General features: G+C 42.5%; 1 protein-coding gene across 5 annotated transcripts in view; it reads right to left on the minus strand.

Moving 5' to 3' along the window:
• The window catches only part of LOC129341062 (fibronectin type-III domain-containing protein 3a-like), an 86,177-nt gene that overhangs the window by 29,511 nt on the left and 31,752 nt on the right, over positions 1–24,914 (minus strand). For all 5 annotated transcript variants that reach the window (XM_054995975.1, XM_054995971.1, XM_054995974.1 and 2 more), the window contains 4 exons: positions 9,963–10,038; positions 7,972–8,048; positions 2,187–2,421; positions 192–470 (listed from right to left, as the gene is read on the minus strand). In XM_054995975.1, the coding sequence (XP_054851950.1) occupies positions 192–470; positions 2,187–2,421; positions 7,972–8,048; positions 9,963–10,038 (667 nt within the window). The remainder of the gene's footprint in view (positions 1–191; positions 471–2,186; positions 2,422–7,971; positions 8,049–9,962; positions 10,039–24,914) is intronic.

Raw genomic sequence — 24,914 nt, forward strand, 5'->3', positions numbered from 1 at the left:
CATTACCTAAATCAGCCTGTATAATTTAAAAAAAAAATCTTTTTATGTTATCTCTTTAAATCCTAAAGCAGCAAAGGAAGACACATTTCTCCCTTTCTCTCCTCTTTGCTTTGGTATCCAATTTAATTCCCATCAGAACTTGCACCCGAACGTATGCTCATTCCCCAAACAGTCGAAGAGGGCTAGTATACCTCCAATTTCTGTATCAGCTGTTGGGCTTCCCCTGGTCTTTCCTATTTGCTTCTGCTTTATTTGCCCTACTGCTCCTTGCTGTCCCTTTCCATATCCGTTCTGTACATTGGTGGTAGAAGAATTTTGAACTTTATGAGGTGATGAAGGAGGGCTGTTCATTTTGTTATTTGTATTTCCACTGGCTTGCCGGTCTTTTAGTCTCTTCTTCAAATGCTCTTGCATTTTGAGAGTCCTTTCATCTCGCTGAACAAAATTCGTTCTTCCGTGGGAACGGGACTCTAAAGGGAAAAGAACACAACAGATGAAACTCAAACACACACAGTGCTTTTCTATTTGGAAAGACAGCCAGTCGCAGAAGTTGAGAGCCAGTCTGGTACAGTGGTTAAGAGCGGTGGGACTCCACTTGAAGCCAGCTGGGGGACCTTGGGTCAGTCACAGCTCTCCCAGAGCTCTCTCAGGCCCACCCACCTCACAGGGTGATTATTGTGGGGATAACAACAACATACTTTGTAAACTGCTCTGAGTGGGCATTAAGTTGTCCTGAAGGGCGGTATATAAACTGAAAGTTATTATTATTTTTTATTAAGTAAAGCAAAGAATCTTTTAAAATTACAAATTAATCTGCTTCCTGAGCAGCGCACCTCATGCTAGAGATAGAAGCAAAGGGCCTGTCCTCTCCAACTCTGCCCCACCCCCATAACGCATGTGTTCTAATCCCAACGCTCAAGTAAAACCACAACCACTGCAATCATCCAGGAAAAGTGGATGGGCACAGTGGGGTGAGGAGAGTGGGAAGGAAAGAGCATGCAGGCCTCCCGCTGCAGGAGCCTGCTTTGCTTGTGAAGAGAGGTTGCACAAAGGTGCTGACGAGGGCAAAGCAGATTACTGCAAAAGAAGGCCAGTGTGCTCTTTACTTCCCTCATTCTCATCACGTTCTCTCTACAGCACGAGGCTTCCTGCCAGGGAGAGAGGGAGAACTCAACACACTCAGAAGTCCTCTGCTAGTTAAATTATTACACATTATAATTATATCTTAATAATTATATCTTAATAATCACATTTTTAATATTTTTGTGTGGCAGGGTAAATCTGAAGAGGTGCACAGGGCATGTGGTTCTTTTGGTTGATGGAAATGGCAAATGAGGCACAGACTCAATACTACTGCTACAGATAAATTCATGTTGTGTGTGTGTGTTGTGCCGTCAAGTCGCCTCCAACCTATGACGATCTTATGAATGAAAGACCTTCAAAACATCACATCATTAACTGACTTGCTCAGATCCTGCAAACTGGAGGACTTGGCTTGTTTTATTGAGTCAAGCCATCTTGTTTTAGGTCTTCTTCTTTTCCTACAGCTTTTCACTTTTCCTAGCATTACTGACATTTCCAGAGAATCTTGTCTTCTCATGATGTGACCAAAGCACGATAGCCTCAGTTTTGTTGTTTCAGCTTCACTTTATGCCAGCTCAACTATAGCTATTACAAGCCACTTGAGTCCCACAGTGACTTCAGAAACACCTGGGGCTGGAGTGACAGACCTCGAAGGAAAGGGAGTTCTCCTGTGCTGAGCAAGACATTAAGAATGCTACTTCATATGGCCTTCATGCTTGAACAACACAGTCCAGATAACATAGTTCAGAGATTGTAACAATTTACGAAGTAGGAAACCAGGTCTAGGATATGTAGGACCAAGATGTTAAACCATGAATGCTTGTGATGTCTGGACTGAACCTTAAAGAGTTTTTTAAAAACAAACCAACAGAGAATTCTGTATTGTGCATATAAGACTGAACAAAGCCAGTGCAGATGAAGACCTATGAGTGTAATGCATTGTATTCACTGGATCCCTCCAATCGTGACAGGTCACAGCATTTTGCAAGAGCAAGAGAACTAGCCTGTTGACTGTCAGGTACCACGCAAGGGTGTTGGCAATTTAACTGCAAGATGGCATTGCATCTCATCAGCTAAAAGTAACAGCATTAGTCACGCCTTACCTTGCTCTTGATAAACATGTGGAGAGGGTGGCGGAGGATGCTGATGAATGAACTGTGGCGGCATTTCTCCTGTCCCCGGAACTGGAGGGTACACTGGATGAGGCGGATGGGGAAGCAAAGCGGGGTGAGGGTGCATGTAATGGGGCACATGCGGAGGAGGGGGATGCATGGAGGGGTGGAATTCAGTAGAATGCGGCATGACTACAACTTTCCGAACTCCGTTTTCTTCCACCACCTATAATGCAAAGTGAAAAACATATCCAGTTGTTGATATATTTTTTAAAATCCTAATACAACGATTTTACGTTATTTTGATCAATTATCTCTATCCACCTTTCCAAGCTTATCCTAGATATTTTCAGATTTTAAACTATACATTATGAGGTCTTAGTGTCAGACACACTTTTAAACAAAGAACAGCTAGGGAAAATATTCCATCATGAATGGGAACACTGTTATTCACACCCCCAATTTGTCTTGCAAGACCTACTGGAGCCTGGTTGAAAAACAAAACAAAACAAAACAAAACAAAACACACACACACACACACACACACACACACACACACACAGAGCTTTCTGTGTAACTCTGAAATAGTGCCCCTGCTCTTCAGTCTGATCAGAAAAATCGGCGGATGTTCAATTCCACAATCCATGGCTACTATTAACATGCAATAAAAAAGACGAGAAACCATTAGCCAAAGAACGTTAAGTTCAGATAGGCTCTACAAATAATTGTTGGGGGGCGGGTAGCAAAACCTCAGACTTTGTACCCCCCAGCACAACCTGCCAGAATAAATTAGACGAACTCTTGCCAAGTTTTACAAAACCTCTGAAAGGCCAAACGTTTTAACAAGAGCTTCTGAATGGACTTCAAGGTTCAATGTTTGTTAGCAAATTTAGCTGGGAAGTCAATGAGCTGGTTGATTTCTGTTTTGTCTCGTTATCTGTGCTATAGTCAGTACTGCTCGTGAATGTCTGTTCATATGGTGTTTTCTTGTTTCCTATTGCTACATATTATAATTTCAACTTTTTTGTAAGCTGCCTTGGATCCCTATTGAGAGGAGGGCAGGATAAAAGTTTTATAAGTTACCGCACGTACATCATACAAACAGCCTAATAATTAGAAGCTTGTTGCCACACCTCTGTTCATGTAGATTCTACCAGCCAATGTGAAATTTAAGCCACCCATCTCTGACGCATTGACCTCCTATTGGTATCGATGGGATTTAATATACATATACTTTAAGTCAGGGCTTTTTTTCGGCCAGAACGTGGCGGAACGGCATTCTGGCACCTCTCCCTACAGCCCAAGACTTCCCGTGGACCAGCTGAAGCCAAGGAAGCTCCAACCCAGTGTTAAACCTCAGCTAAGAGGAGGAGAATCCCCCTCCTCCCGGCTGAAGCCAGGGAAGCCCCAAGGGCTTTAAACTTCAGCTGAGAGGAAGGGGATTCCCCCCTCCCAGCTGAAGCCTTCCTTCCTTCCTCCCTTTCTTTCCATGTCTTTCCTTCTTTCCCTTCCTTCCTCATCCTTTTTCCTTCTTTCCATGTCTTTCCTTCTTTCTTTCCCTCCCTTCCTTACTCCCTCCCTTTCTCTTTCTATGTCTTTCCTTCTTTCTTTCCTTCTTTCCCTTCCTTCCTTCCTCCCTTCCTTTCTCTTTCCTTCTTTCCATGTCTTTCCTTCTTTCTTTCCCTTCCTTTCCTTTCTTTCTCCCTCCTTCCTTCTTTCTCTCTCTTCTGGAGAGGGTGGTGGCCATGCCATGCATGATAATGTCACTTCCCGGAAGTGATGTCATCGCATGGTTCCGGGAGTGCACGTGCACTTTGCACACACGCGCATATAGTGACAAGTGTCACCTCCTGTCAGAAGTTGCCCCGGGTGAGAGTTCCCCCACCTCTTTCCCCAGGAAAAAAAAGCCCTGCTTTCAGTTATCAGAGAAATGCTGACCAATGTGTCTCTGCTACAGTATACAAGATGAACTTAAGCTTGCTTCTGCTATATAGGTCCTTTGATAGTCTCCATAAGAGATGTTATACATATAGCATGAATTATGAGCTTCATGTGGTAGGCAGGATATGGCTTCATTCCGAGCCTGGGAGAAAACTGGCTTTGCATGCAGAGGATCCTCAGTTTAATTCCAGTATCTCCCACTAAAAAGCTCTAAAGAAGCAGGTGGCAGAAGAGACAGCTCCCTACCTGAGACCTGGGAGAGCCACTGCCTGCTTGAGTATTAACACTTAGGCAGATTGACAGTGGGTCTCACTGGGTAGGGTTGCTACATATATTTGTTCATGAACAGAATTAATCTGAAGCAATTAATGGATTATTTGTTCAAACTTGACCCAAGTATATGCACAGAACTGTGCACAATAGACCTTCTTCACATCAAGCCATCAATAGTTCTTTTAACAGCAAACTATTAAGTGTGCTTGCTTATCAACCACCTGCAAAACCTTACTACAGCTTGCATCCGGTTCAGAGAGTCTTATGACAACAAAGTAAATCTCCCATTCTGAAAGTTCCTGTTAAAAATAATAGCTCCACTCGAAGCATGTTTAGTTTGGCGGCCTATTAGTTGTCACAAAATTTTCCTAGCAGACCATGCAGGATTTACACAATTAGAACTACTAGTTATGAAGAACGCATAGAACTGGAAAGGTTCACAACTTGAGGTAAGTCAGAATGACGGGAAACAGTTGCCCTTAAAGGAGAAAGAATGTTGCAAGCATGGATTATCATTGCAGAAGTTCACCTGTAAGTGGCCTCAAAGACAAGGGCAATTAACTTATACACTTGTATGTTTAAAGAAACAGACTCCTTCCTTATTTAAACAAGCAACACTATGCAAAACTGATTGTAATAGGCTTCATTTCTTCAGTACAGTTACACTAAATGTGCACACTTCATAAATGGCCCAAATGACTGGATAGTCTCTCTACTGACTAAGACGCAGTGTTGCTTGTTTAAAAAAAGAACTTGTGTTCAAACTGGAATGAAGCTCGTCACTGTTAAGAACCTAAAGCAAACACATAAGGAAATGCAAAGGATGAACCAGAGTGAGTCAAAGCTCCGTAAATAAGTAGGAGGTAAGCCGATGTTTCCATTTTCTCAATTTGTTGCCTCTCAGTCATTCCAACAGTGGGATGTAACAGAGCAGCATCTCATGTACCTGGAGAGATGTAGTATTGTCTGAATTAGATATTCTGCAGCATCTGAAGCACAAGAGGTGACCTCACTTGAACCCAAAATAATGACTGATACAGATAGCTAGATATTAAACTAGCTGGAGATGAGATGAGGCATCACAGAAGAAAAACGCAAAGGGAAAGGCTGATGGGGGTGCGGGGCAGCTCCAAGAATGTGCTGACCAAAGTAACGGCTACTAGAAAACTGATCTTATTAGTCATACCAGCAGGCGACCACTCAGAAGAGATGGGTGGACTCCCTGTAAGGTATCTTCCACAATATTAGCAGATCTTGGAAGCTGCTTTTAGAAAGACTGCAGCCTGTGGAAGCCTTGGTGAAAAAGGCAGTCACTTGGGACCTCTACTTACTTACATGAAAGCCTGGAAAGAGCTTTGTGGTAGACGAGCCCAGCCACAAACCAACATTCAGCTGCGGGATATTCAAGACCCACTCACCTTCCATACAGCGCTCATATTGGCTGTGATAAGGAAGAGTTTACTGATGATTAGAAACCTCGGTGCATGTGGGATCCAAGTCTGTATCTGTTTATTTTCTAGACTTGTTGAAAGCAACTAAGATTCTTCAGGGACACAACAAAGTACTTAGTTGAGTACAAAGCAACCTTGAAATGGTTACTGACCATGGAGCAGCCTTGGATACAGTTGATTCTTTGTCTGAACCATAACTGCTGTCTGCTAACTGATACAGGTGTGTCCATGGGGCACTGGGTAGGAGGCCTTGAGTCCCAAAGCAAACAGAAGGCTCTGAGGAGGCCTTGAATCTCAAAAGGGAAGATAAGCATGCTCCAGGAAGGAAACGCCTGACTTGCCTCCAGGAGTCCAGATTTAAATAGGTCCCTCAACACAGAGAGAGCTCCTGAGGCATTAAAACCAAAAGGAAGTGATGTTATGGCTACAGCCTTCACGGGTTATTGGCAGATGCTCTCCAAGATAAAAGTCTGGAGTTCAAAATGGAATGCAAAAGCCTTATAAAGATGTGGCTGGCCTCCCCTCCACCCCAGCAAATAGGCCTTTTTCGTGGCAAGGACCAATTTGCTTAATAGATTCTCTGACAGTAGTGCTAGCAAAAGTGATCTCTTGTGATGCAACAAAAGAGAGGAGACAAGGAAGAGTCATACAAAAAATCTGAGTAACAGCATGAATTTTGCTGCCATTCTTTCAGGTAGGTGAGGATTGTCCAAAGACTAGGCATGAAGCAACAAGAGGCCACAACATTAAACAGAAGAATACAAGGATCCTGCTAGATCATGCCAAAAGTCCATCTAGTCTAGCATCCTGGTTTCTGCTATGATTGGCCAGATGCTTTTGGGAAGCACAAACAGGCTAGACACTGGAATTTTCAACTTTCTCCAACAGAAGGAGAACTGGCTTTCAGAAAGATATGCCTCTTAGTCCAGTCCCTTGGTGAGTCTCTGTCTTCAAAGAACCTGCCTCCTAGTGGACAGAGAAGAAAATATTAAGTGTTTGGACTACCGGGAGGCAGTAAGTATGAAAGTGTAGGCACATTCTCTCAGCCTAACCTACCTCACTGGGTTGTTGTAAGCAGGGCTCATTTCGAGGGGGAACGCACAGGAACACAGTTCCGGCAGTTCCCCAAAGAGGTCACAGGACAGGTGGTCCCACCCACCTGACTCTCGGCCATTTGGGGCCCGTATCAGCCTGGACTGGGGCTGAAACAGCCCAGATCGGGCCTCTGACAGGTAGTGGATCACTCTCCTGCTCAGCAGCGGCCCGATCCTGACCATTTTGGGCCCCTTTTCCACCATTTTCAGCCCCCTTTTGCCATTTTGGGCCCAATTTCGGCCCTGAATGGCCAGGATTGGGTCCAAAACAGCCAGGATAGGTGATGTCAGGGGGTGTGGCATATGCAAATCAGTTATGCTAATGACACACTTCTGGTGCTGTCAAGGGGCGTGGCATATGCTAATGGGTTATGCTAATGAGTTCCTCCAGCTCTTTTTCTATGAAATGACCCCTGGTTATAAGAATAAAATGAAGAATGATGTAGGTCACTTAGGGCCGCCCCCAGTTGAGGAGAAAGGCAGGGTATAAATACAGTAAATAAACACACCACCTCTGAATGTCTCTTGCCTTGAAAACCCTATCGGGTTGTAATTTGACAGTGCGCGCACACACACACACACCAAAGGATCAGGAACACCCTGTGGGTTTGTGTGCTCCACCCCCCACCCACTTCCCTTCTCTTTTTAAAGCATAGCTTACTCCTAGGTTAACAGTAGCTCCAAGCCTTGAGAACAAAATATGGGAAACCATGGTTATGGTTAATCACACTGGGGATACAACCTACACCATGACAAGTATAGAAAAAGAAAAGGCAGAGGAATTCACTGTGGAGAGAAGGGAGGGAGAGGAAGCACACGGCCCTGGCAGAGTGCTCTTTCTATCATAAACCCCGGCTAGGTAATCTGGGAGCACTGCGTCTTCCGTGAGCCAGAAGCAGGACCCTAAACGTGATGACGAGGGGGGAGACATCCATTTCTATTCTATTGAAAGGCTCTGGGAATGCTGTTACATGGGCAATTATCTTTCTTGAAAACTCTGGAGAGGAGGTCGATTACCTGAGACACATAGCCAGGAGGCACAAATATTGGAGGCACAGAACCATTTGGTGACATCATTGGAACATGTGCTGGACCTGAAAGGAAACCAAGCAACAGTGTGTTTAATGTCTGAACGTAATGGTGGAACGTGTGCAGTCATGGCTCATTGGACAATCTTGATAACCTAAATGGCAATCAAGCATATGCATACAACGTGTAATTTTGATGCAAAAGGCTTTAAGTAATTTTCCACCCTCTATTTTCAAAATGCTGCAGAGATCAACTCCACAAACTATGCTAAGAAACTGTAACGTGGAGATTTAAGAGAAATATGAGAAGGGGTAATGGGATCTGAAAGCGAATGGTTGAAGACGTATTAAAGGAAGTTTTTAAGGAAATGATACACCTTAGAACATTTCCAAACTTAGTGGAAGCCACCATGGAAGAAGTGCGTCTACTCAGTAACATTTCTGAAAAATCCTGACTATGCTTCTGACATCTAATGTCTATATTTATTTGTTTGCTTGACCGATTTTCAAGGGTATCAATGACACAGTAATAATGCTGTTGTTGGATTAGTTTACTTACAATTTATTGTTCCTCTCAACTGATATCAAAAATTGTATTTTCATTTTATTATTTTACTCTATTCATATTTTTAAAATCCTGTTCCAACTGTATTCCCAAGATACCCATTCACAGAAAATAACCAAGAATAAAGAAATAAGAAGATTGTTTTTGAAGCTTTACCCTTTTGGGGTTCAAAGTGTATTTATGCAACTAACATTATAAAAAAATATTTACTAAATAAAATTGATTATGATGAAGATCAAAAGCAATGTGTACAGCAACATTCTGCATCCCCTAAAAGGGCCTAGAAAACAAGCTGTCCTAGGAATGGCTGCTATAAAAGTATTTTAGGACTTGGATGAATCAACCCAAGACAGCCCATAAATTAAAGCCAAAGGAGAGACGAGTCCTTTGTGCCTCTTATCCCCTGGCCTTTCTGCAACACTCACGATCCCTAATTCTTTTCCCACTAGCTCGGCCATGCTCACTTCACCTTGCTTCCAGAACAAACGGTAAGCAGGAAGTGATTAGGAAAGAGCCCAAATGCTTGCTTCTCTGTGACTAGTTTAGAAATGGCTTGATCACTGAAGTAGTCTCTAACTCAGCAAGCCCTGGTTAAGAACAGACACGGTGCTAGCACAACGATATTCAGCCCCGTGGCAAATCTGCATGTTCTACAGTACTCTGTTCTGTTCTAAATGAAATGCGGATCCTGTACTGAGGAGCAAAAAAAAAAAAGTACAAGATTTATAATGAAAAGACTATTTTGACTCACTCCATAAAAATGGATGAAGATCCAGGAAACAGAGTACTGTTTGCTCCATTAAATCCTACTCTTCAACACAAGAGAGCACAACTTGCAATGAAGAGAAAGGAAGTGGCTTTGCCCAAATTTTTTAAAAAACCCAAAGAATGTAGGCCTTCTTTCAGAGGCCTCAAATATGGTGTCTTAGAAGTCAGGGAGCATTTGGCATCCCCCACCTCCCTCCCTTCTTTCTCTGAGGCATTATAAACTGCCACAGCCAAGGACTGAATGTTGAGTATATGGAAATATGCTGAATAAAATTTCCCTTATGAGGTCACAATGGGTGACCTTTCCTCAAACTCAGTTCAACATGTTGGGGGTTGAGAAACAATTTTCCACTAGATCAGATTAACAATATGATCTTCATCCCCCACCAAGTATATTGCTTGGCTTCTTGGCATGGCTCATCTAAAGTTATTTACTCTGTTAGAACTCTTCTGCAGTTTAGAGCTTTTTAAAAAACCTTTAAATGTTTTTTATCTTATACTGTTAGCCACCCCGGGGGACCAATTTTGTTGGCCAAAAGGCAGTTAATAAATGCTCCAGTTAAATAAATGAGTTCTGCATAAGAAATGCTGTGGATGATTTTATTGGCTGATGGCAGGACATATATTTTAAGCACATATTACTTTACCTTGTATACACTGAATGTGTCCATCTTCAGTTCTGATTGTGAAAGTCTCTCCTGGGTTTACTTGTACAAGAATAACCTAAATACAAAAACAGAGGATAAACATAAAAAGCCTACACTTCAGCCTCACCTGAAGAGAAAAGAAAATTTATTGAATGCAAGACACACAAGTTTTGTAGAAGAACAGTTTTAAAACATATTTCTATATTTAACCTTCCAAATAATTCCACAGTAATCAGTAGGTCACAAAAAGTTGTTACGAACTTGATGGCTCACATATGCATTTTAGTCACCTGTGGTATAGTTTTTCTTCTTCATTACATAAACTACTTTCAAATACCCCAGTAAGCAGCAGTTTGTTTAAACCACAGTGCGCTGCTCACATCCTACTAAGTACAGCAGATGTGCCTAACAGATCTCAGCTTGCAGAGGAGTTAGCCATGTTAGTCTGTAGTAGCAAAATCAAAAAGAGTCCAGTAGCACCTTTAAGACTAACCAACATTATCGTAGCATAAGCTTTCGAGAATCACAGTTCTCTTCGTCAGATGCATGGAGGGCAAGAAGAAACTGGTCAGATATATAGGTGGAGAGGGGAGGGAGAAGTAGATGCAAACAGTAGCTTCTGATATGGAGATCAGTTTGCTTCTGTTAAGGAAGTCAGTTACTTCTGATAATGAGATAACCATTCATAGTCTCTATTCAATCCCAGCCTGACTGAGTCAAATTTACATATGAATTCCAATTCAGCAGCTTCCTGTTGGATTTTGTTTTTGAAAGGTTTCTGTTGAACTACAGTGACCTTTAAGTCCTTGATGGAATGTCCTGGTAGATTGAAGCGACATTTTTAATGTCAGATTTGTGTCCATTTATTCTTTTGTGCAGAGGTTGGCTGGTTTGTCCAATGTACAGAGCAGATGGACATTGTTGGCACATGAGGGCATATATCACATTGGAGGATGAGCAGTTGTAAGAGCCAGAGACAGTGTAGTTGACGCCATTGGGTCGTGTAATTGTATTTCCTGGGTAGATATAAGGGCAGAGCTGGCATCTGGGTCTGTTGCAGGGCCTGGTACCTGTGCTGGTGACTCTGCTAGCCGATTCATGATTGTAAGTGAGAAGTCGTTTCAGGTTGGGGGGCTGTCTGTAGGCAAGGAGAGGTCTTCCACCTAGGGCTTCTGAGAGAAAGGCATCATTTTCCAGGATGGGTTGTAGATCACTGATGATACGTTGGATGGGTTTGAGCTGGGAACTAGAGGTGACAACCAGCAGTGTTCTGTTGTTAGTTCCTTTAGGTTTGTCCTGGAGCAGGCTGTTTCTGGGTACTCGTCTGGCCCTGTTGATTTGTTTCCTCACTTCATTTGGTGGGTACTGTAGTCCCAAAAATGCTTGTTGTAAATCTCTTAAGTGTGAGTCTCGGTCGAGAGCATTGGAGCAGATACGATTGTAACGTAAGGCTTGGCTGTAGACAATTGACCAAGTGGTATGTTTAGGGTGGTAGCTGGAGGCATGTAGATATGAGTATCGGTCTGTGGGTTTCCAGTAGAAGGTGGTATTTATCCGTCCATTATGTAGTTGTATAGTGGTGTCCAGGAAGTGTACCTGTTGTGTAGAGTGGTCCAAGCTCAGGTTGATAGTAGGGTGAAAGTTGAAGTCCTGATGAAATCTCTCAAGGGCTTCCTTCCTATGGGTCCAAATGATGAAGGTGTCATCCAAGAATCTTAAGTATAGTAGTGGTTTCAGTGGATGGGAGCTGAGGAAGCGTTGCTCCAAGTCCGCCATGAATATGTTAGCATATTGTGGTGCTTGTCTGTAAATGCTGCAAAGCCTCGTGTCCCACCTCCAAGCTGAATCTTTGAATGGGCTCCCAAGTTCCTTGCATTGCCATGCCCCTTTGCAAAGCTTCACCACAAACAGAGTTCACTTGCTATTGGGAGGCAAAAACAAAAGGGAAGGGGGGGGGAATGTCTAAAGCAAGCCAGGCCTCTTCCTCCTCTACCACCACAACCAGCACTTGTCTCTTGCTCAGAAACAGTTAACTCTCCCTACCGATATCCATCTAACTGCTTCACTGAAGTCCTTTCAACGCTGAACCAAAAATAAACATTTTACAAGCCCTCTCCACCTTTTCTGTCCAGCCTCTTCAATACACTCCCTATACTGTACTCTGAAAGTAAACCAATCTTTTACAGCCACCCTCTCTCACACTGCCCTTTAAACTTCCTCTTGAAAGAGTCTGACGTTTCTCAAGCACATTCCTGCTCAGCATGTTATATGTAGGGAGAGTATGTGTGGACATAAGGCAGTGGGAAGGGGGAGAAAGTGTCCTCAGAAGGTACCACTGAACTTATAGCTGAATGCAGCTGGAGCGGGAAAATTTTCTGTTGGTCTGTGCTTCCGTCACCATGTGCAGGAGGCTAAGAGGGGTGGGTGCAGCTGAACCCACAGGGATTTCTGCATTCAGACATCACAACAAACTACAGGTACAAACCATGGCTTAGAATTCCCAAGCGAGATTTTGCTGGGCAGCCAGCATTCAGACATCAAAACTGTAGTTTATCATAATGTCATGAATGCAGCCACAGACTTAATTACAAACTAGTGGTTACAAGCCTGATACATACCTTCATTTCCTATTCCCCTGCATCGCTGATATGATGGCAGTACAAAGACATTAATTTTAGCTGGCTTCCTGGATTTATAAAAGATTCTAGTTTAATGTCTGCCACCTTAAAAAAGCCTGTATTACTGCTGTTAATGTATGGCTACCGTCACCCATGCACAGGTAACCTCCCATACAGATAAGTACATGGGTTACAATTAGAACCTACCACTAGTGCAGAATGGTCTCTTCTGCATGGCAGAATGGTCTCTTCTGCATGGCACACGTACAGCGGGTTTTCTGGGTATTCAGCCAGTGGGGATCAGATCCGTTTTCAGGTTCTATAATTCTGCGCTTGAGGGACTCGAACCAAAGTGCTGTCTGGTTTTTATTTTTGCACTTTTAGAAATTGCCTCATTTCGGCTGCAGGCTTTCTGGGGGAAGATGAACATTAGCAGTACCACCAGTGCAGCTTTTTTGGTTTGTTTTTTTGTGCATGTGTTGAAACACTGCAGTGTTTCGACATTAGTGGGGGATTATGATTAACCTCTATCTCACTCTGTTTGAACTCCAAAGTTTAAAAGAAAATTCTGTGTTTTGACTGGTTGAGGTGTTCTGGAGGGAAAGTTTAAGCAAGTTTTTTTCTTTTTTAAAACAATGTTGCAACATGGTTATTTTTTTTAAAAAAGTTTTTTTTTCTGTAAAAAAAAATCAGGGTGTGTGCCTAGGGAAAAATAACAGCAGAAATCCCAGGGAAAAATAGGTTTTGTAGCTGATGCACCCCTTCACCTTGCAGAATGCAAAAAAAGTCTGGGAAGCAGTTTGGAAACTGAGTCGGAGTATTTTGACTGTGCATGCAGAACTTGGGAGGATGCACTGATGCCGTAGAGGGACAGAACCGGCAAAAAAAGTCCCGTGAGGAAGAGACCACTGACCAGGTCAGCCTCAATAAACATTTTAAAACCTCACTAGCCCATTTGCTACCAGAATGGCTCGAGGGACCTAAACAGCCAGGGCCCAATGCACCACCACTAGCATCTCCTCCCCTCTGAACCTCTTAATACCTTAAGAGCTGGCCAAGAGGATTTATTCCAGGCTCCTCCTCTTCACCATCATAAGCATTTTCACTGCTCAAAGGGCTTCACTAATTTTCTCCCATTTGTAATGCTGCCTAGCAGCGCATTAGCCTCGTGGGGGAGGCAGCAGCGGTGGCTGTGAGACAGTAAGTTGCCTAAGGCTACCTGGTCAGAATTCATGCCAGAAGCTTTATTTGAACTCAAGTTTTCCAGCTCCCAACTCATTCTCTGCTGCCCTGGCCCAACTCCAAGGGGACCCTTGTTAGGCCTGTAGCAGAGGCTTTCTCTGTGGCAGCACTGCACCTCGAGACACTGCTTCAAGGGAGGTCCAAAAGACCCTTGCATATGGGGGTGGGGGGTGGGATGCAAAATACTTTTAGCTATACAAATGTAAATAAAATGAAGAGTTACACTACGGAGGTGTAATCTCAATGGGTTACATCCAAGATGCTCTTCTACAGGCTCAGAGGAGCAGTTTCACACTTCATGCTAAAGTGCTGGATGAGAGAATCAATACAGGGCTCTTTCTTCCATCTGCAGAAGCAGAAATGTGAACCTGGGTGGAACACCACGTGAACGCCTGTGCACAAATGTTATTTGACAATCACTAGCAACTATTTCCTTTTCACTAAAGGGTTATTTGAATCTTATCTGAGGAAAGGAAAGGAAAATACATGGAGCGGGGGGGGGAATCATTATTTTGGATTTTATCCTTGCAGTCCATTACAACTATAATTCAATTTATTACTTAAAATAAATTTTAAAATAAATATTTTTATCCCTCTCCAAAATTTTGCTCAAGCTCTGACTCAAAGCTATCTGATTACAGAGACAGTCTAAGCAGAATTACTCCAATCTACGCCCATTGATTTCAATGGGCTTAGACTGGAGTAACTCTGCTTAGGATTTTATAGTCTCATAAACTAATTTTTTTCCCAAGGCTTAGGCAGCAGTGTTCAAAGTCAGACAAACACTCTTTGAAGAGTAAACTTTTAAAGAGCCCAGTCTGCTTGCAGTGGAATGTAAAAGCTGGTCATGTATCTGACTGATTTTCAGATTGCTTTCCAACACACTTAAATTAACAAATGCATCCAGAAGATGTTAAGAACCGCAGCATGACACCGCCAGCAATTGTCCTGCTATGCATTATATATTTGTTTCTATTAAAACTGCATCTAAACAAAAGTCTTTAAGAAAAGTATTACACTCATTCAAGCGTCAGATCATATCTATCTGGAAAGTTTTCCTGGTACAATGAATCCATTTTTTTAAGCATGTTCCAGATTATTTAAAGTTAAAATTAATGAGTAGGTTTTCCTAGTTAACTCTTTAGCATCATCAACCCTCCCTGATCAAAGTCTTGAATACTCTCACTTTGCAGAAAATCTTTCTTATCAGGAAATACTGAGAGAGAGGTCTAACCACTTCTAATTTCTTATTTAATTAGTTTCTCAGTAGTATTACAATCATAAATATGCCAAATATGTTCAGGGTTAAAGCTGCTTATTATATAAATGACGTGTATGGTGAGAAATTAAAATTTAAAGCAGGTTAATGTTAGGATGATAAAATTGCATCACCCATCTCTCTTTTATTCCACAAGAGGATAGTAACCCACATTCTAAGGTTTCCTTGTTCCATTTGAAGATATTAATCGGGCTTAGACCAATCTGCCATTGCCATAGGTTTTATAGCCTCATAATAAAAGATACTTTGGAGCCACTTCAGTATTAACACAGAATAAAACCTTTCCTTCCTTTTTTGGTGCCTTTTATTTCGTTTTAATTGGCGTTGCTTCCTTTTGCTAGTTATGGCAGACCCCAGCCTTTCACACATCCTGCCATCCATCCTAAACCTCCCTTCACAGGTTTGGGGCTTCCCAGGCAGGTAAGGGCTGGTCTCCACATGCCACCTCCCTAGCCTCCAATTTAGCAGGTAGATAGCCCTGACCCAAATCCTCACAGGGTCCCCTCTCTCCTCTTCCAGAGGCTCCACCAGACAGGCAGCCCATCTGCTGTATTTACCTCCCCGTACCCAGCCATGCTCAGGGCTACTGGGGGAAAGGAGATTTAGAGGCTGTTCTAAAAAAATTTCCTTCATGAAAGTTATTGCATTACGTTCTTGATTAAATTATCTTTCCATTGATATATAATTTTATGGTATTACTCCAAAAAAAAAAGTGGTACACTTTTCCCAAAAGGTTTCCACAATTTTGGCCACTAGAGTAGGTGTGTGCAAAACAAAATAAACAAGCTGGAAATACACCTGGAAATCAATGTTTTGTTTCATTAAAGCAGCTTCTGGAACAGTGAATCAAACCTGGGAAACCAAATTATAATGACACCCTTCCACCCAGAAGTTTGTGTGCTTTATTTTGGTTTTACTTTGCATTGGTGGCAGCACCTTATCTTCCTTAACAGCGTTCACCAAAGGAAGAAAGCCCTTATGTCAGGGGTCCCCAGCATGGTTCCTTGGGCACCATTACACCCGCTGACTCTTTTCCTAGTGCCTGCCAAGTGTTTTTAGAAAGTGAGTGTGGCCGGGTGTCACTTTTGCCAAGCATGGCTTCTGACTGACTACTGGAGATGCGATTGGGTGTACAGATTTTTAAAAACATTGCTTTGGCAGAAGCTGCTTCCACAGCATAAGGATCTTCACTGTGTAACTGAAGGTAAGCTGTAACAGCCATTTTACGGCTGGCTCTGCCTCCTCTGAAAGTCATTTTGTTTCTGTGCCCACCACACTGTGTCAGAGCTCCAAATATGCCTGCAAGTTCAAAAACGTTGTGGACTCCACCTTAGGTTATTAGTTTTGTTGGCAGGAAGGGAGAATGAGCACAATGTGCATGAGTATCTTTGTCCAACGCATCACAACTTGAGAAATGGCAATGTCTTCTTGTCAATCAGGTCCTCATAAGGGGACAGCCCTCCCTGCCTTTGGAAACTTTGAAAGGGAAAATGAACAGACTTCAATCATAGGCTGCAATTCTAAAGACACTTCTCTGACCACAAACACTAGTGAATAACATGGGACTTACATCCGAGTAGACCTGTTTAGGATTGTTTTCCTAGTCTTTCAGGGCTCTATCTTTTCCTGAGTCAAATAGCAAACATGTACCTACTCTGCCCTTTCAAAAACAATGCTGCTTGCCCTCACAACAAAAAGAAAACTTACTGGGAAAAGCATACATTTGTTTGGGCAGTTTGGGGCAAGGATACAAACAATCGTTCTGCCTGCCTGCACTTAGGTGATGGAGAAGATTGGCAGTAACAATGCCCACTTTGCAGTGGAACGCTGAGCATCGAAAAGGAAGGAGAGTCTCACAACAGACAAGCAAAAAAACTCTGGAATTTTAAATGCACATCATCATTTTAAATGCACATCATTGCCAAATGACTATCTCCAATGTTGATATTGTAGTTTTCAGGGATTACAAAAGATTTGCCCCTCATAGCAGGAACAAAACTACAAAGCACAAAGAAACATAACAGCAACCACAGAATGCAAAGGTAATTATTTATTGACACTACAGAAAAAGAAAAAAGTGAGTATGAAGCAGGATGATGTCACTGTTTTGCACTGGCTGGAGGGCTCTCCTGCTTGGGAACTGCCCCGCTGGCCCACAATCCCTTGGCCAGTTTCCCACCATAACATTCACCCTCTGACACCTGCCTTCTTTGGCGTCCATTGTGCATGTGTTATTGCACTTGAGGGAAAACTCAGTGGATCAATGATTTAGACTAGGAGATGGACTAATGGCTGATGCAGTTTTTGGTTAAACACTAAAACAGCTGCCCCACAGCCTCATTCCTGCACCCTCTTGAAAAGAACAGAGTGCGCGTGTGCAGCCATCCAACGCTCGCCTTGATGCCTTCCTCAAACATTCTTTGGGCTCTATAAGCACTGAACCCCATTGCTGTGTGAGCTCAAACTCAGTGGCTTGTCAGTTTACAGCGAGGACTGTGTTCTGTGCGATTTTGGAGCCAGTAACACCAAAAACAGCTGCCCCAAAGAGCCTGGAAGCCCTCATTGCGAAGAATGAGTCTGAAACTCATAACAATGAAAAAACCCAGACTGATTAGATTCAAGCTAGCAACACCTCAGCTGGAAAAAACAGTAACAGAACATAGCTGGTTCATAAGCCCTGGATCCGAAATCGAAACTGAAATTTTTTCAGGGCACACTCATAGTGAATAGCATTCTTTCTGTACATTGCAGTGATCCATAATGCTTATGAGAACTAACAGCTATAGGGAATTGTGTATACAGTTCAATATCGAGGGTGAGGGTGGGGGAATAAAATAAAAGGAATTGCTCCTTCACAGGTTTTTCATTAAATTCTTGTGTTCAGAAATCGGACATTCTGTTTCAGTAGCTGAATATGCCTCTTAGCAGCTGTTTCTATGGTACTGTGACTTAATGCGGCAGTAGCCACATGGCAGAGAGAGATAAATAATGGACCAAATTGTTTGCTTTGCTAAGAACAGCTGCTGCACTTTACATATAAGGCAGACAGGCATCAGGTAGACAGGAACATGAGCACTTCAAACTGAGATACACAAATGTGATGAAGTAAATTACAGACCATTTGTCTGAGTCCCCCCCCCCCCCATCTGTCACAATAGCTGCAAATAAAATTTGGGAGTTTGGGTTTTTTTTACTGGAAGAAAAACAAACTGAACAGGTAAGACATTGACTGTAACATCAAGGAAGGATCACCATGAAGACCGAGTGCATAATTAACACCATTAATCCCAGTATGTTTACATGGAAGCAAGTTGTGTTTGTCTCCATGAAACTTCCTTCTAAATGAGCAGGCTTTGGTTAGGTAATCAAAGAGATTGTGGCCCTGAGCACCATGGGCAATCTTGCTGGACCACAGTTATCTGAAATGTGAGATATTCTTAGAACTGACACATTCAGACCAAGCCCAAAGATCAAAGCATGCAAAGGAAAGAACACCATGAAGAGAGAGGACCAGTTTGCATGTAAGCACCAAGCCATGATTTGGCATTGCAGGAGCAGCCTGAGGATCACATGCTCCCCCCTTCCCCCCTCCCCCTCATACACTGTAATATCCTCCCTCCTCAGTTTAGAGACAAATCATAGTTGGCTGTTATATCAAAACTAGCAAACTACGGCTTGTGTTTGTCCTCCAAAACAGAATCAAACTACAGCATGCAATTCTGGTTAGATTGGCATAAACCATAATCCCTAATACAGATGTAATTGCAAACTATGTCTTGCCTCCAAACTGGAAGGGGTAACTGCAACATATGAGAGGAGGCAGGAACACATGCCAGAGGCTCCGAGCCAATAAATCAAAACATGTTTTGGGCACTGCATCCAAACTGGACCATAAAATGTCTGTTCTGAAAAAACTGTTGATCGATGGTTTCTTTACTACTGAACAAAGGATATTCTTTAGCTACAACTCTTATATCCAGAGGCAATGAGAATATTGCATGCAATTCCCTCAAGAATGATCGCTGCCTCAAGCCAAATATTCTGAAGTCCCTAATAACTCAGTAGGATGCAGTGTAAGATTGCTATCTGTCATCAGCAATGCACTTTTTCAGCCACTGACTACAACAAGCATTCGAGTCAGCCAAGGAAAGAACTATGAAAGACAGTTTCAAAGCAACGGCCGTAGCTATCTCCCTTTTTTACAAGCATTCAGAACCTGCAGCTTTCTGAAGACTAGTTAATTACTTTTCATTCAAGGGTCTCTGAATCAAACACCTGGGGGTTATATGCCGGAAGTATTTTTGGGAAACAAAGTTCTTCAATTTTAACTTTTTACCCATGTTTTGTATCAGTTTCACAGTACTGAAAGTTCAAACAAATGGCATGTTACAAAATAAACAAACATACTACTTTATTTCTCACTTTGTGTTTTGATTTTAAGCTTGATTACTCTAAACCTTGTAAGGCTGGTTTTTGTGTTCCTTCTTAAAGCCTGAAAGTTACAAAGGGATCAGGACAGCTAATTGCGCAATCCAAAAGTGCCAAGATGACGCATATGTTGATCAGATAATGGGAACAGGAAAGGTCGAAGATGACCTAATACCACTGCAGCCAAAAAGAGAGCCAAGCCATGGGCTCTTACTGGAAGGGCTTATTTCCACAAGCACTAACAAGCCAGAAGCTTGTTTGGGCTTGCCTAATTTCCCAGCTTTTGACCCAATGCTGAAGAGATGCTGCAGCACCAAATTCAAGGTTCAACAAAACTGTCTCATTCAATTCAAAATAAATAAGAGCTTAATTTCTAATGTGCTTCTGCTTCATTTAGTAAAAGATATTCTTATTAATAGCCTGTGGAATATATACCTAATGCTCAGAACCTTAATCATTCTAACAATATAGAGAGCTCATTTTTCATTCAAACCGTGCAAGAGCTCCTGAATTACTATTGTTTATTCTGCAGCTCATTACAAAATGTACTAAAGCAGAACAATCTTGGAAGGAAAAATTATACTAACTAGATTTACTTGAAGACAACCAGTACATCGATTAAGACTTAATGCCAGTCTGGATGTTAACGCTGGTCTCAATGTTACACGCTGTTAGAGATCAGCAGCCTTGGAGTGAGCGGCCCAACCCTCAGCTATGCTTCATGTGCTGGGTCATTCTATATATCATAACTGGAACCAACTGCAAGGTTGCCACTATTAATATGGTCAGTTCTAAGCAACAGAAGCAGAACATGGATGAATTTAGAAAACTTAGCATGGCAAGTGTAATACCTACACTAGCTCTGTGAAAGTTCACAGGAGGTGATTTTTACCCACCTGTTTCACCTGCATAGGGAGGCTTATTCGAAAACAGCTTTTATGGGGAATTTAGTTTCAAAGTGCCCCAGATAGCATTATATACAATTCAAAGAAGTCATAGCCTGTACTAAAGCCTCAAGGTAAACAGACCATTGGGTACTCACCGTGAAGGGTCCTTCTCCTCTGAGGAAAGGAGGACATCTTGATGGGTGATTCCCACCCTCAAGATGTCCTCCGCCTCAGAGGAAGAACTGGGATAGAATTCATTAGGCAACACTGTTCAGATTTTGGTTTGTTCTCTGAATTGGTTTGTCCTCTGGGCTTCAGTCCAGAGATACACAGGGAAAATTTAAGAAGTCATTTGCACTCTCTCAATAGTGGGAAGGTTGGCGGTCTCTTTGTGCATGGCCAGTGCATCTTAGGAACACTCCTGGAATGAGAGACCATTGCATGCTTTGCTGTAAATGTGTTAAAATTCAGAAGCTTTTTCCATTTGACAAAGTTCATGTCTATAATGGTTCAATTATTAATACATTGGCACAATGCATGGGGCTTTTACAGTAATTAGCAAAAAAAGATATTTAATCTCATAAAGTAAAAGCTGAATGGAAGGAATTTTTCCTTAAGAAAACAGCTTTAAGGTGCTGAAGGAATATGTGCCAAAAGACAACCTTCATGGACTTCTGTGCCATGAGATGAAGAGGTGGCGGTGACCATACTTCTGCAGTTCAGACATAAGACTCTAGATACAGATAAAGACTGTACCAGATTATCTCTCTGCAGCTATCCAAAAGTCTTGTACAGTAGACACAGGGCAAGTTAAATTCTCAAGATAGGTCACACAATATAGTGCATATACATCTTTCAATACCTACTTTGATTGGAACTCTCTACAAGTATACTAAACTGAAGCCAATATAACACTTTTTTTGGCTCTTGATGAACTTAGAAATCCTATGTATGCACATCATATCCTTTCTTGAAGGTTACCAGATAATTTTTGCCATGTCTATTACATGAATCTGCAGTGCAATTTCAAAATAAAATTTTTTACAGGAACACTCACAAACCACTTTTCCCAGAACTATTCCCCAGGCAAGAATCAGTGTATGTCTGCTTAAAAAAAATAATAACCAACCACCAGCTGTATGTTTGTTAGAGAATTTAGACAATTCTGAACTTTATTAATCTGGAAAAGTTTTGTTTCACAAAAGCTGTGAGTGATACAGTTTCCGTCAAAATTTTGTAAGATGAGTACCAGACATCAGCTTAAAGGACAACGTTCTAGTGTCCAGTTCATTTGTTAAAAAAAACAGTTGCTACCATTCGTAATACACACAACTTGGCACTATAGGAAAGGAACATCTATTTTACAAAACCGAGAATAATACCTGAAATCTGTCTGCAGTTGACAGTGAGCAACTTAAGGGCAACTGTGAGCATTTTTTAAAACAGCTATCAGTTTCTCCAACATTCAGAAACATGAAATATTACTCCAGTGCCAGGAAATTAACTGGTGGCTTTTCTATTTACAAAGGAGGGACAGTTTTTTGCTTCTCAAAACCAGCAGCTTCTGGTGCACCTTGAAACTCATTTTGTACCACCTGATCTAATTAACTCTGCAACATCACTTCTGTGTTCATTTTAGTAAGATTACATATGGCAGGCTTTGAGCTTTTCTATCTTATGCCCTGAAACGTCTTTTCTACCCCCCACCCCAGCGCCCACCCCCAGCGACAAAGAAGTTTGCTCACTGTTTTGTGACAATTTTGCTCGTTCTAATAAAATTATGGGTTAGATACAGACTAAATTGATCATTTCTACCCATCCCCCCTCCCTGCTGCAGACTCCTTCATGTCGTTCCTCATAGTCCCCCATTTCTCAGGAGCTAGCCAGTGTGGAACAAGGGAGGCAGGTAATTTCCATTCCACTTGGGGGAAATTTAGTCTGGATCCAACCTGACATTATACTGCTGCTTTAAAAAAAAACCCAAACCCCCTATTTCTACACACCTTTTCAGTGGATGTTATATGACTTATTTTCCTTTCTGATGAGAATAGTGGTAATGACTACTCCAGATCCCTTAGCATTAAAAAAAAATTAAGGGACAGTGGTAGCTGGAAAAGGACACTGTGCCCACTATTTTTACCAAAACATGTTATATTCCACACCCAAACTTCATCATTTTTATTAATGTTTCATATAGCAGGCAGTTGCCATAGTTTTAACCTAAGGACCAAGCACCTCACTTTATTATGAAAGTATGACTAAAATAATGCCCCTCCAAAAGATTTTATTGGTGGCACAGAGCCAAAAAACCACACAACTACTTCTGTGCATTGTGCAGATGAGTGGGGGCTGGCACCCAAATTTCTTGAACAGCATCCTACTTGTGCCATGTTGACAAGCCTCTCTTGGAACTTAGGAATGTTTCAAATGTACTCTGTGATTATAAAGCAAGTTGCTTGTGACATATGGATACGCCCCTGGGGTATGCCGAAAGTAGTTTCTTGGATCTGGAGACTGAGCCCTACGAGGAAAGGCTGAGGGCCTTGGGAATGTTTAGTTTGGAGAAGAGGAGGTTGAGGGGGGACATGATTGCTCTCTTTAAATATTTGAAAGGCTGTCATTTGGAGGAGGGCAAGGAGCTGTTCCAGTTGGCAGCAGAGGGTAGGACCCGAAGCAACGGGCTTAAATTACATGCAGAAAGATACCGGCTGGATATTAGCAAAAACTTTTTCACAGTCAGAGTAGTTCAAAAGTGGAATCAACTGCCTAGGGAGGTGGTGAGCTCCCCCTCACTGGCAGTTTTCAAGAAGAGGCTGGATGAATACTTGTCAGAGATGCTTTAGACTGATCCTGCACTGGGCAGGGGGTTGGACTAGATGGACTGTATGGCCCCTTCCAACTCTATGATTCTATTCTATGATCTCAGCCTGCATGTCATGAGAATTCTGCCTAGCTACAAAAGTGATCTCCATTAAGTATCTTCAAATTATCACCTGCACTGATGAATGACAGTATTTAAATTGACTAAACAAAAGTTAAATGGATCAAATGCACCCAGTATTCCACTGAGCAACCCATACAAGAAAAAAGGAAATTAATGAAGGTTATAAGGAGACAACTAAATCCTTTCATGACTGTTAATCAATTTATATCCTGAATTTTCTTAGACACAAATCTGACATGAAATCTGGCAGATTTCTAATTTATACTAATTATCATAAAACATGTTAATGCACAAGCTTCCTTCACAAAAACACAGCCAGTAACTCCTGCTTTTAAGAGATACAATGTTAACAAAAATCTTAAACTTCACATTTAGGCAGGGAATCTGGATTAGAAATTGGCTCTGAAACACCATTCTGGTGCCTGGTAGCAAAAGCCTAGCAGCTCTATGTATTTTCCGTTCCCCATAATAAAAGCTCTAATATTTCAAAACACTGCATCACATACCAAAATACAAAGCCAGACCTACTCTATCTACCACAATACTATCAGTATCAACTCTAACAGGTGATGGCTCCGTATCTTGAGATCCTTTTCCAGTTGTACATGTCGGGGATTGTACAGAGGGCTTTCCACATACCAAGAATGCACTCTACACTGACCTGTGCGCCTCTCTGAGAAAAAGGGGATTAGATAAATTCATGGAGGAGAGGCCCATCAGTGGCAGAACGAGCGCGCCCACAGAGGCCAGGTAGGCGGTGGCCTCAGGTGCGGGATGCAGGAGGGAGCGCAGGAGATGTGGGGGGCGGGAGCACGTACCACAAAGCAGCAGCCGCCTATCCCTCCCGCCCCGTGGCCGCCGCCGCCAGCACAAGCCCCCGGCTGGGCACAGCCGCCGCGGGCAGGCAGCTGTGGCGGCGCAGGCAACCGAGCACGAGAGCTCGGAGGCTGCCCGCCGCAGCAATCGGGCCGGCGGCGGTGCACATGCATGCTCCCGTGATGACGTCACATGTGATGTCATCACGCAGGCCAGTGCGAGCGCGCCCTCTCTCATAATGTTCCTCTCTCATAATGCAGCCAAGTGACTGAAGGAATATTTCATTTGAGTAACATCCTTTGACTTCCAGATTAGAACAAATGGAATCAGTTTGAATCCTGTAACTGTCTGCACATTTCCAATGATTTTCTTTAATCCCTGATCAGTGGCTACTCTCCATAGTGACTAATGGGAATTTACATGTTCAGAGGCAGGAAATCTCTGAATACCAGTGTTATGGAGGCCACATCAGGGGAAGGTCTTGGCCTTTATGACCTGTTGTTGGCCCTCCAAAGTAACTGGTTGGCCACTGTGAGAGTCAGGATGTTGGACTAGATAGACCACTGGTCTGATCCAGCAATGCTCTTCTCGAGTTCTTATGAAACAGGACAGGTGAAGATCTGTGTAAGACATGCCCCACAATTTACATGGTTCTTCCTTTATACTAAAAAGTTTGGGGCAAAAACTAACATTCAGTGGAATGCTTATGTGTATTTCCAACACGCCATGCCTTGCCCT

Source organism: Eublepharis macularius, chromosome 13 (genome assembly GCF_028583425.1).
Source record: "Eublepharis macularius isolate TG4126 chromosome 13, MPM_Emac_v1.0, whole genome shotgun sequence".
NCBI lineage: Eukaryota > Metazoa > Chordata > Lepidosauria > Squamata > Eublepharidae > Eublepharis > Eublepharis macularius.